The 12188-nt window shown below is 40.6% G+C and overlaps 2 protein-coding genes and 1 long non-coding RNA gene across 4 annotated transcripts; 1 reads left to right on the plus strand and 2 right to left on the minus strand.

Annotated features, from left to right (window-relative positions):
• On the minus strand, window positions 1–2862 carry LOC117504097. The gene is made up of 2 exons (XR_004558723.1): window positions 2827–2862; window positions 1–192 (listed from the first exon to the last, which is right to left on the minus strand). It is a non-coding gene; the product is annotated as an uncharacterized LOC117504097 (long non-coding RNA).
• Window positions 1–3459, minus strand: LOC117504096 (dnaJ homolog subfamily B member 9-like). 2 transcript variants are annotated; one of them, XM_034163466.1, is made up of 3 exons: window positions 3329–3459; window positions 2213–2461; window positions 1–725 (listed from the first exon to the last, which is right to left on the minus strand). In XM_034163466.1, exons 2-3 carry the CDS (start codon window positions 2427–2429, stop codon window positions 262–264), a joined length of 681 nt encoding a protein of 226 aa, XP_034019357.1. In that variant the 5' UTR covers window positions 2430–2461; window positions 3329–3459; the 3' UTR covers window positions 1–261. The 2 variants fall into 2 exon arrangements, with proteins under 2 accessions (XP_034019357.1, XP_034019358.1); XM_034163467.1 differs by having other exon boundaries at window positions 2213–2458; window positions 3329–3451.
• Window positions 3460–3692: 233 nt separating this feature from the next.
• Window positions 3693–8726, plus strand: LOC117504095 (THAP domain-containing protein 5-like). The gene is made up of 3 exons (XM_034163465.1): window positions 3693–3978; window positions 5746–5932; window positions 8047–8726. Exons 1-3 carry the CDS (start codon window positions 3854–3856, stop codon window positions 8701–8703), a joined length of 969 nt encoding a protein of 322 aa, XP_034019356.1. The 5' UTR covers window positions 3693–3853; the 3' UTR covers window positions 8704–8726.
• Window positions 8727–12188: the final 3462 nt, after the last annotated feature.

The following is a 12188-nucleotide window of genomic DNA, read 5'->3' on the forward strand; positions in this document are numbered from 1 at the left end:
TTTTGCTTTCGGCCATACCAGAGAACATCATGCACGATGACAACAGATAAGAACAATGAGCCTGGGGAGCTAACTGAAGAAGTAGCGCCCCAATAAGTCAAAAACATTTTCCATCAACCACATCTGTGTCATTGCTGGAAGCATCTTATCGGATATTTGTTCCTACAAGAAATTGCCACAAATAACAAAAAGCTGCACAAAAAAAACATGTCACACTGTCAGGCAATACATTAGCACTCTGTTCCAAATGTTCTCCATGTCTTAGGAGCATTCGGTGAAGGTGGTGACCATGTTGCCGCGGCGTTGGGTCACTGTCCTGCAGTGCTGCTTTCTCGAGCGCTGGAATGTGTTTTCAGTCTGCGTGGTGTGAAAGGAGAACATCTTCTCCAAGTCCTCGAACGTGCTGTCAAAGAACCCGCCGCCGAAGCTCCCCTGCTGGAAGTGTCTCCTGTGCTTGTTCATGGCCTCCTGGTGCGCCTGAAAGTGGGTGTCGAAGTGTCGCTTATGGTGCGCATTGTGGTGAAAGGTGTGCTGCTGGCCGAATGGGTCGGCGTCGTTGAAGATGTCGTCAAAGTTGAAGTTGAAGGACTCAAAGTGCTGCCTGAAGTTGTAGGCGCCGTCGCTTCTGGCGTTGTTGCCACCTCTGTAGCCCTCTCCCGGTGACGGGCCGTGGCCAAACTGATCATACTCCCTCCTCCTCTTTTCATCAGACAGCGTCTCATATGCTAAGAGACAAAAATACACAATACGTGGTACTAGAGTAGAAGTCACACTTCTGTTTCTGTATGTGGAGTTCACTTTTTACCACAGCATTTTCCTGGGGGTGAGTTTAACAACAGACATGAGTAACACAGGCACACTACAGCATGTTCTGTTACTTAAGGACTCTTAAATTCCAAAATAAAGATGATGGACTTTTATTCGGTGAGTGCGAAAATCCATTTTATACAATGACCGTTTAGCCAAGTTTTACTATATATGAGATGGAAGAAGAATCAGGACTTCAACTGTATTGAAGTCCTCTTTTCTAATTAAACTGCACGTTATAATTTTAATATCTGAGCTTAAACCGTGGAAAACATTTTTATTAACTAGTAACAACATGCCTCACTCACCCTGTGATGGATAACATGCTAGATATTATATGATGCAGTTCTGACAACAGAAAATGCCACTGCTAACTACACTGCTTCCTAATCCATCATCAAAACAGCATTCTCTCACCATCCAGCAGGTGGCAGACGTTTATGGGATATTATAAAGGCAAAACAAAGTGACAATTTTGTTTGATTTGGTGCGTCGGGCTTCACTCGATTTTAAAGGGTTGGTCTGCATGATATCCCCTTTAAATTAACAAAATGACAGCTTTTGTTGAGCAGACTTTCCTGGACACATGCCAGATCTCCATAACAATCATGCTTAAGGCACTGACATGCCACTTACAAACACATCCAAGTTGTTTGGAGGAAAGCCAACACCCAGTTATCATGATCAAGGATTGTGTCATGTCAGAACAGGAAGAGGTTATATTTGTTGCATCTTACAAGGAAGAGTTCTTATCAAATAAGGAATGTGGAAGGGTGTAGAGGCAATTAAGAGGTTTAGTTCATTTGGGTGTGTGACGATATTTTGTTTATTTGTTGCCATTTTCTGTACAACCTTGACATGATGGGCTTTAAAGTAGACACTGTTTTTGGCATTTGGTTCTTCACTCACTCATCTTCAACCGCTTACTCCAGTTTAGAGTCATGGGGGGCTGGTGCCTATCCCAGCAGTCATAGGGCGTGAGGCAGGGTTCTACCCTGGACAAGATGCATCTGTCGCGTATAGACAAACAAACGCATTCACGTGAATGCCTACGAACAATTTAAAGTTTCCAATCCACCTAACCTGCATGTCTTTTGGATGTGGGAGGAAGCCGGAGCACCCGGAGGGAACCCACGCAAACAATGGGAGAACATATAAACTCCACATAGAAAGGCCACAGGTGAGAATGGATCCTGTGACCTTCTTGCTGTGAGGCAACAGTGCTAACCACAAAGCCACCATGTTTGGTACTTAAAACAAAAAAACAACAGCAACAAAAAAAGAAACTCCGCTGCCAAGGTTATGTCAGTGAAATCTCTAATTAAACTGCACGTTATCATTTCAATATCCGAGTTTAAACTGTGGAAAACATTTTTAGTAACCAGTAACAACATGTCTCACTCACCCTCTGCGATTTCTCTGAACTTTGTCTCTGCATTTGGTTCCTTGTTGCGGTCAGGATGGTACTTCAGTGCCAGTTTATGAAAGGCCTTCTTGATCTGGCGCTCTGAGGCATCTCTGGGTACCCCCAGAATTTCATAGTAGTCTCTCTTCGCCAGGATGAACTCTGAGATCAGTAAAACATGGACTGCTAGCAGTATCATTGACTGTGTTGTGGCCATTCTGCTAGATTTCGCACTTCAAACCGTTGCTGTCAAGAGATCATTGTCACAGTTCAATTATCATTTCTAAAAACCCAAGAGAACCTTAAAAACAGGTTTCCAAACTCAATATCTTGACACTTTAATTTGGTGCGTAAATGATTAGTCAGCTGCCAAAGCAACCATTTTAACAATTTAACCATTCGAGTCTTTTATCAAGACAAATGCCAAATGTCGAGTAGTACAGACATTTAAAAAAATTTGCAAACTATTTTAAATAATTGATTTAAAAACACACACTCTATGCTAAAAGCCATAAACATCTAACATACACAGAATTTTTTTTCACAGCGTTTAATTTCATATATATATATATATATATATATATATATATATATATATACACATACATACATACATACACACACACACACACATCATAAATACAACACACAAATAGAAAACAAATAACAGCTTGTGTCAGGATTTTTTAATAAATAAGGTAAAATGCATTTAAGATTATAATTATGAACGTTTTAAAATGTAAATCAATTTTGTTATAACTTTAGTGAGAGTAACGTTTTGGGGAAACTTGCATATATATATATATATATATATGTAGTGAATAATTAAGTATTTATGTAATAAGTAATAAATAATTAAATGATAAATTTTAAGTTCGTTTTCGTTTTCATACTAACAAATGATGAACGCGCATGTTATTCACTTGATACATCATTTCATGATACTCCAAAATCCTTTTGTAAAACAACACGTGAACATATAAATGTTATACACTTTAGTTAGCTCGTGCTACTAGTTGTAACAATGTCAGGCTCGTAACAATGTCATTTTTATCGACCGCTGAGACTATTCGAATACATTAATAGTTCACTGGAAAAGAAAAATAGTGCTATTACCCGAAGACGTAATGATTTAACAGCCTTTGAGTCCGTCTCCTATCAACTACTGGAGGCAAATGAAACGAAAGCTAACAGTTGTCGACGAACTGCAGTCCGGACACGAAACACCACGACTCGCAACGTGATTGGCTACTTGCGCTCCACTGGTTACGAACATCTATTTGATTGGGGGAAAATGGATCACGTGGACAAAGTCTATAGCCTGAGAAGGAGACGAGGTGCAAGATAGATACCTTTTACTGATTTCCGTTCTCGCCTTGCTGTCGTACATTCGCGTATTGTCGTGAGATTTTATCGCGCATTCCATTAATACCAACAACAGATGAATAATTTTGCTTCAGCTTGTGTTATTCTGTATAAAACAGTTGAAGAATGATTTAGGGACAGAATAGCAAAATGCTACCGCCCTTTCACTTCGCTGCGTTGCCGTATGAACGCCACCTAGCTTGACGTGATACGTCACATCCGCTGTGAGAGAGGAGCGTGTTCATTTGTGTGGAATGTGCTGAGAGTTTTCTTTTCATGTGGGCTTTTGGGGTTTTATTTTATTTTTCTGCAGGAATGCCACGGTACTGCGCTGTGAAAGTCTGCAGAAACCGCAGGGGGGCAGCGTCAAGCCATGACAACAAAAGAATTAGCTTCTATCCGTATGTGATTTTATTTGAGCTCCAAATGTTTCTCAGCTAATGGACAGTGATGTGACCAGTCAGTCAGTTTAAAGGGCTCGTGTTGTGCAAAAATATATATTTTAAAGTGCCTTTTGCAGTTAAATATGTGTACATTCTGTTTGCTGTGTGAGACACGCCCACTGAAGTGATGACATCACCACCCCTTGACAACCGCTCAGCTGGTTCTACACAAATGGTTGCTTGGGCCCGGTTTCATAATGCTGTCAAACCTTTTCGTCTACTAAGCTTACTTAGTCGACTAAGCTTAGTCGCCCAACATTATCCGTGTCATCTCCGTTTCACATCAACGGCTAAACTTGTAGATTAGCCGTCTTATGTTAGTCGACGATTTTCACGGTCATAGCAGCCTTGCGAGTGCCGTTACCAATAAACGCCTCCAATGTGCGACAGTTTTATTTATTTCCAGGTTGGTTCGTCTGCTACAAACATAGCAGAGTCCGCCGCAGCACAGGAGAAGCACTCCCGACCTTGGCGTCCGTGAACATCTCCAATGGATTATTCCGGTCTCGGAACACCCGCTCCCGCCACACGTCTTTCCTTGCTTCCTCCTCCGTCAAGCGGTGGTACATGATAGCTGCCTTTTTTGAGGTAAGACACTGAAGTTTTGTCAACTAAAATAAGATTAGCCTCCTCTGTACCAAGCTAAAAACTTTAGTGGGGTAACACGAAACTTTAACCGACTAAGTGCTTTGTGCAACGACGAACGTCAAAAGATGAGTTGAGTAAACCGGGCCTAAATTTACAAGTGACTGTGAGGAATGTTGCAAGCTAGCAAGAAAAATAAGTTAAAATTTTGTGAATTGTGCTCTGTGGGTTCTAAAGTCTGCCGCCTTACATATGTTCTTATACATGTGGATTTTCATTATTTACAACTGGCGAATTGAACCGGAACCACTCCACGTGCGCAGGGGATGATGGGACCCTGAAAGACTATAAAACCAGTGCCCTTCTAATGTGTCCTTCCAGGGAGCTTTGTGAATTGCGGTGGCTTCTGCAAGTGCTGCGGTAGTGAACTAAATTAATATTCTGTCACCAAACTGATGGTAGATACAAAAACACATATAAATAAAATAATTTAGATGGCTAATGACCTTATTTGTTTTAGACGGGGATGTAGCCTAATAGTTTGCATGTTGAACTGTGACACTGGCGATCCGGGCTAGTTTCCCGAAAGCAGCCCAATTCCCAACTGGCACTTCTAGAACTGGGTGACGTGTTGTTTCTAGCAGTGTGACCTCTGAACTGATGTGCCGGGGAGGTGCAGAGACACATGCCATGGGCCCTACCCACATTAAATATACAGACGTTTATCTTAGTCCATCACCAATGTCCACAAGGATGGAATTGATCTGCACAATTACACAAATGGCCATTTTGACAATAAGTGTAGAACCAGTTTGAATGTTGTTATGGATACGTGATGTCACACTTCAATGCTCTGACTCGCCCACTTGGTCTGATGGGGGGAGTATAGTGAGGAGCACCTCCTTTCCATTTAAGGCAATATCTACAAAAATGGATTTCTGTTTTTAAGACATGTTTGTGCTCATTTCTTAAAGTCTTTATTGAGTCTCAACTGAAACTGTCCATCCGTTGAGCCATGGATGGATGTAGACACACCCTCAAAGGATGATTTGTGTATAAAAACACTGTGTACCCCATAGAGGATGTGCCGTATCAAGGTATTTGGAAATAGCCCTTTATTTCTCTCCCTCTGCTCAAAAGCTTTCCTTTGCAAGACAAGTCCAGGCTTCAGAAATGGGTAGACAACATGAAGCGGGAGGACTGGACGCCAAGTCGACATCAGTACCTGTGCAGTGAGCATTTCACAGAGGACTGCTTTGACGTCCGTTGGGGGATTCGCTACCTGAAGACCACATCCGTCCCCACCATTTTTCCTTTCATTCAAAATGTATGTAATAGTTTTGTGATTACTTCTTGACATGCAGTACTGTGACAGACATACTAGAGCATTGTGCTTCTGCTTGCTGACATAATACAATGCAGTGACTGTATTAAAAAAAGTGGCTTTTGTGGAATTCCTCTCATGATGTCAGCTGTGAATATGAGACAGGTGAAGCAAGGAGGATTCGGATATATGATGCAGAGTCATTTAATTGTTGTTGAAGCAGAAAACAGGTGCACCTGGAGGAGACTCCAACAGCTACAGCATGCAATGTACCCCCGAGCCTTCTGACGTCCACACTCAGTGAGCCGTGTTAAGGACCTCTCCCATAATGTAAACATAATTCATAATACAAACATGGTCTTTGGCTAGTCTGAGCCATGATCAGATGTTCAGTCATGAACTCACAATGTGTTCTAGCAACAAAGACAAGCAGGTGAGGGATATGTCTGCAGACATGGGGAAACAATTTTTCACCCACAGTGGCTCCAAATAAAAGGCCACACTTGAAAAGCTGAAATTTAAGATAGCATTTGTAAGAATGTACTCAAAAGACTTGAGGGTAGATGTTTTAATGTCTTGGCCACATTACCATAAAACTATAACTGCTGATGCAACAGGGGAAAAAACTGTTAGATGTACAATTTCTCCAGTCACAGCCACTGAAGCTTGTAACCCATTCAGGTGTGTTGATAGCTTTGCCCACTAATCTCCCTGCATAATATGTCTGTCTTGAATGATGACCTGCCATAAGCTTTACATTCCTGAAGGATCAGTTTTTAACTAAATTACAAACAAGCAGGTAGTTCAATTGGCTAGAAGTTGGACTACCCTTATGTAGACCCGGGTTCAGTGATCATCTTACCTGTCTGTGTCCTTGGACAAGACATTACTTGACAAGAGATGAGTTATTTTAAGAGGAAGTCTGAAGTGGCAGAGGGTGGTGCAGGATATGTATGGGGACCATATGACAGTCGTGAAATGTGCAGTAGGAATGACCAATGCATTCAAGGTGGAGTTGGGATTGCATCAAGGATCTGCTCTGGGCCTTGTTGTTTGATGCCCAGGTTAATGGATGAGATCAGACAGGTGCCTCCATGGACTATGCAGGTGACATTGTGATCTGTGAGGAGAGTAAAGAGCAGGTTGAGTCGAGCCTGGAGTGGTGCAGGTCTGCTCTGGAGAGAAAAGGAATGAAAGTCAGCTGGAACAGGAGAGAGTAGATGTCCATGAATGAGAGGAAGCGCCGTCGTGAGGTTGAAGGAGTAAAATGGGGAAGGTACACAAATTCAAATACTTGAGATCAACTACTCAAAGTAATGCGGTGGACAGGTGATTCTTTATTAGAATCTTTATGACCAGACAAATAATGTGGTATAATTTTAAATATGATTGGAGGATTTTTAATTGTTGACTGCTTTGTTGATGTCCACCTGGCTATAGCTTCCACGCTGCAATGGTCAGCATTCATTTTTTGTGCAGACTGTTATACTGAGACTGGATTATAAGTGTTCTTTTGTCCCCTTAAATGGTACAAAGTAGGCCAGAATTGGCTTCAGGCTTATGGACTAGTAGTCATTTATGATAGAAGAGCATCTGCACGAGTAAAAGTTTACAAGATGTTAGTGACACCTGGTTTTTTGTATGGATTGGAGGCAGTAGCATTAGCAAAATGACAGGAGGTGACAGAGCTGAAAATGCTGTGATTTTCCTCTCGAGTGACAAGGATGGACAGGATGAGTCATGAACATTGGATGTTTAGACACAGAAATAGCAGTGAGAGAGTTTGGACATGTGTAGTAGGAGTCATGCAGGATGCGGGGTATATAGGGAGAAGGATGCTGAGGATGGAGGAGAAGAGGGAGGCCAAAGAGGAGGTTTATGGATGTGTTGAGGGAGGACATGCATGTGGTTGATGCGACAGAAGACAGTGCAGGGGACAGGGTGAGATGGAGGTGATTGACCAACTGTGGTGCCACCTGTGTGTCCGATGAACCCCTTCCTCCCAGAAATCTGTTCAAGGTCCTCTGAGCACTATTAAGTGACCAGAGAACAGACGTCCAGGTCACAGGAGGTGCACTGGAACCACCTCTAATTAATGATGTTCATCTTTATTTCAGGAGGGTGAGAAGAATGGGACAACCATTAAAAGGAGCCCCAAGATCACCACGGAGACATTGGACAGTGACTTTGACCCCGCTGGATGTGAGTCCCCTCCGAGTAAGAGGCCACTCATTTTGACCAGAACATGTAAGGTCCAGTCAAGCACAACAACTGACAACAAGGAGCTGACGGGTTCCACTCAGGAAGGTAAATCTGAGCCGCCATCTGTCTCAGAGTCCCATCACGCTGCTGGAGAGGTCGTTTCCATAGAGCAGTCGGCGTCAGGTGTCACAGTGCTGTGCTGCGAGTCGTTGGACATTTTCTCAGACAGCATGGCGAGGGCAGATCCGGGTTCGGCTCTTCACTTTCTCCCTGCGAAAAAAGCAGATGAAGAACATGTCGACTGCATATCGGAAGACTGGGAGTACAGTGAAGAAGAGCTCATTTCTGCTTACGAACACTCATACTGCAAACCGGACACGGACAAACAGCAGCTTTGGGGTAAGATCATGAGTTTGCACTCGAAGATCTCAGAACTGAGCCGCAGGGAGAAAAGTACTGTGGCTAAAATCCAGGCTTTGGAGACTGAGATAGCACTTCTGAAGAGGGACGGTGCCATGTTTAAAGAGAAGCAGAAAGTTTTAGAAGATTGTATGTCCTCTGTTTTGCTGTGATTTTTTTTTTTTTTATATATTTTTTAAACACATAATTTTTGCGCCTGTTGCACATTCGTCCGTGCACACCAAGATTATATTAAATGGTTTTAGCACAAACCTTGTCTTTTACTGTCCAGTACATGTGGTGCAAACTTGTCTCTGGCATAGTCTCGAAAGGAAGAGTTCCACAAGAAGCATTTCAGATTTTGTATATTGATTTTCAGTACCTTGTTGCTGTACTTTATTGTAATGTAATGCATATCCAACACTAGAAGGCACTCGGGGAGTGCATACCTCCGCCGAGGCCATATATTCCCCTCTTCCAAAATACCATCTTTCACTTGCATTTAGTATTAAGCCTTGTTTTGTAAATATATAAAATATGTGTGTGTTCATAAAATTGCATCAAGATCAATTCATGACTTCTTTTTTTTTTCTTAAAGGTCTATGTTACTATATCTCAACATTCTGGATCCAAATTGTGTTCCGGATCAACTCAAAACTGACATAAATTATTTCCTCCGACATTATTCATCTGCTCAAAAAAATGTTATTGAAGTTCATATTAGTACATATTTTTGATTAAATGTTCCTGAATGCTGAAAATTTGTGCTGGATCATGAATCCAAAATACAACCCCTGGCAAAAATTATGGAATCACCGGCCTCGGAGGATGTTCATTCAGTTGTTTAATTTTGTAGAAAAAAAGCAGATCAGACATGATACAAAACTAAAGTCATTTCAAATGGCAACTTTCTGGCTTTAAGAAACACTATAAGAAATCAAGAAAAAAAATTGTGGCAGTCAGTAACGGTTACTTTTTTAGACCAAGCAGAGGGAAAAAAAAATATGGAATCACTCAATTCTGAGGAATAAATTATGGAATCACCCTCTAAATTTTCATCCTCAAAACTAATACCTGCATCAAATCAGATCTGCTCGTTAGTCTGCATCTAAAAAGGAGTGATCACACCTTGGAGAGCTGTTGCACCAAGTGGACTGACATGAATCATGGCTCCAACACGAGAGATGTCAATTGAAACAAAGGAGAGGATTATCAAACTCTTAAAAGAGGGTAAATCATCACGCAATGTTGCAAAAGATGTTGGTTGTTCACAGTCAGCTGTGTCTAAACTCTGGACCAAATACAAACAACAATGGGAAGGTTGTTAAAGGCAAACATACTGGTAGACCAAGGAAGACATCAAAGCGTCAAGACAGAAAAAGCAGTATGTCTCAAAAATCTAAAATGCACAACAAAACAAATGAACAAATGGGAGGAAACTGGAGTCAACGTCTGTGACCGAACTGTAAGAAACGGCCTAAAGGAAATGGGATTTACATACAGAAAAGCTAAACGAAAGCCATCATTAACACCTAAACAGAAAAAAACAAGGTTACAATGGGCTAAGGAAAAGCAATCGTGGATTGTGGATGACTGGATGAAAGTCATATTCAGTGATGAATCTCGAATCTGCATTGGGCAAGGTGATGATGCTGGAACTTTTGTTTGGTGCCGTTCCAATGTGATTTATAAAGATGACTGCCTGAAGAGAACATGTAAATTTCCACAGTCATTGATGATATGGGGCTGCATGTCAGGTAAAGGCACTGGGGAGATGGCTGTCATTACATCATCAATAAATGCACAAGTTTACATTGATATTTTGGACACTTTTCTTATCCCATCAATTGAAAGGATGTTTGGGGATGATGAAATCATTTTTCAAGATGATAATGCATCTTGCCATAGAGCAAAAACTGTGAAAACATTCCTTGCAAAAAGACACATAGGGTCAATGTCATGGCCTGAAAATAGTCCAGATCTTAATCCAATTGAAAATCTTTGGTGGAAGTTGAAAAAATGGTCCATGACAAGGCTCCAACCTACAAAGCTGATCTGGCAACAGCAATCAGAGAAAGTTGGAGCCAGATTGATGAAGAGTACTGTTTGTCACTCATTAAGTCCATGCCTCAGAAACTGCAAGCTGTTATAAAAGCCAGAGGTGGTGCAACAAAATACTAGTGATGTGTTGGAGCGTTCTTTTGTTTTTCATGATTCCATAATTTTTTCCTCAGAATTGAGTGATTCCATATTTTTTTTTTCCCTCTGCTAGGTCTACAAAAAGTAACCATTACTGACTGCCACAATTTTTTTTCCCTGATTTCTTATAGTCTTTCTTAAAGCCAGAAAGTTGCCATTTGAAATGACTTTAGTTTTGTGTCATGTCTGTGATCTGCTTTTTTTCTACAAAATTAAACAACTGAATGCACATCCTCCGAGGCCGGTGATTCCATAATTTTTGCCAGGGGTTGTATGTTCCATATCAAATTCAGAATAAAACCTCTCCTTTTCTTGGATTGTCTGCTCACCAAATTTAACTGAAATTCGTTCATTACTTTTTGAGTTATCCTGCGAAAACATTATGTAACAACTGTTAGCCTGATTAATAATGCTGATTTTGTTGTTTGTTTCCAACAGTTTAAAGCAGAGAAGAAAGTTGTAAGTGATGCCCACCAAAAATATCCAAATCCCATTAGTACTTGGCTTGTGTCCCATTTTTCCAATGATTAAAAAAACTGTCAAGTGTAGCAGTTATATTGAAAAAGATGTACCCAATGAGCAATTGGAGCTTAAATTTGGTAAAAAGATTTAAAAGGTTGATCAATTATAAATATCTGTAGATTGAGTACGCAATTGTAATTCAATGTTTTTTATTCACTTTAATCCAGTGGCACTCTCCATGGTTCTGAAAAGTTGAAGTTCTGACCATTGACTCTAAAATGTAATACTGTCCATGCGTAAGAGTTTTTTTTTTTAATGTATAATCTAAATGTATGTTTAGGGGCCTTTACATTATATACATGGACACGTGACATCACATCGAAACATTCAGTGATCACCCTAAAAAGCATTTGGTGTGTTTCTTTCCCCCTGATATTTATTGTCACAGTGCCCTTGGGTAATTTTGTTTTTCATTTACGGAGGTATATCAAGAATACACAAGGCCGGAGGAATAAAATTTCATGGGGGGTGGGCTGTGGCCTGTTCTGTGAATAGGGGAAAAATTAGGAAGGAAAATGTTGCTTTTTGGTGTTGTTTTTGGTACTTCATATGTGTACGTATTTGCTACTGTGGATATCAACTGTATCCATATGTACTTATTTGTAACAAATATACAAAATCAAATTTGATTTGTGTGCTTTGCAGAATATTAAAATGCACAGTATTATGTCATTTTATCATTTAGTTGCAGACCTACACAAAATTAACCATGATTTTCATCATTGAATAATCAATTAGTTGTTAGGTCAAAAAAAGTCAGAAAACTGTTGCTGAATGTTTTCCAGAGCCTGTTTTGTCCACAGCTTAAAGATGTATTCAGTTCACTGCCAGAGAGCATTATAAAAATAGTAAAACAAACCACAAAATATTTGCATTTAAAAAAGTGAAACCTGAGAATTTGGTTATTTAAAAAAAGACTCAAAATGAGTAATCACTG

Source organism: Thalassophryne amazonica, chromosome 22 (genome assembly GCF_902500255.1).
Source record: "Thalassophryne amazonica chromosome 22, fThaAma1.1, whole genome shotgun sequence".
Taxonomy (NCBI): domain Eukaryota; kingdom Metazoa; phylum Chordata; class Actinopteri; order Batrachoidiformes; family Batrachoididae; genus Thalassophryne; species Thalassophryne amazonica.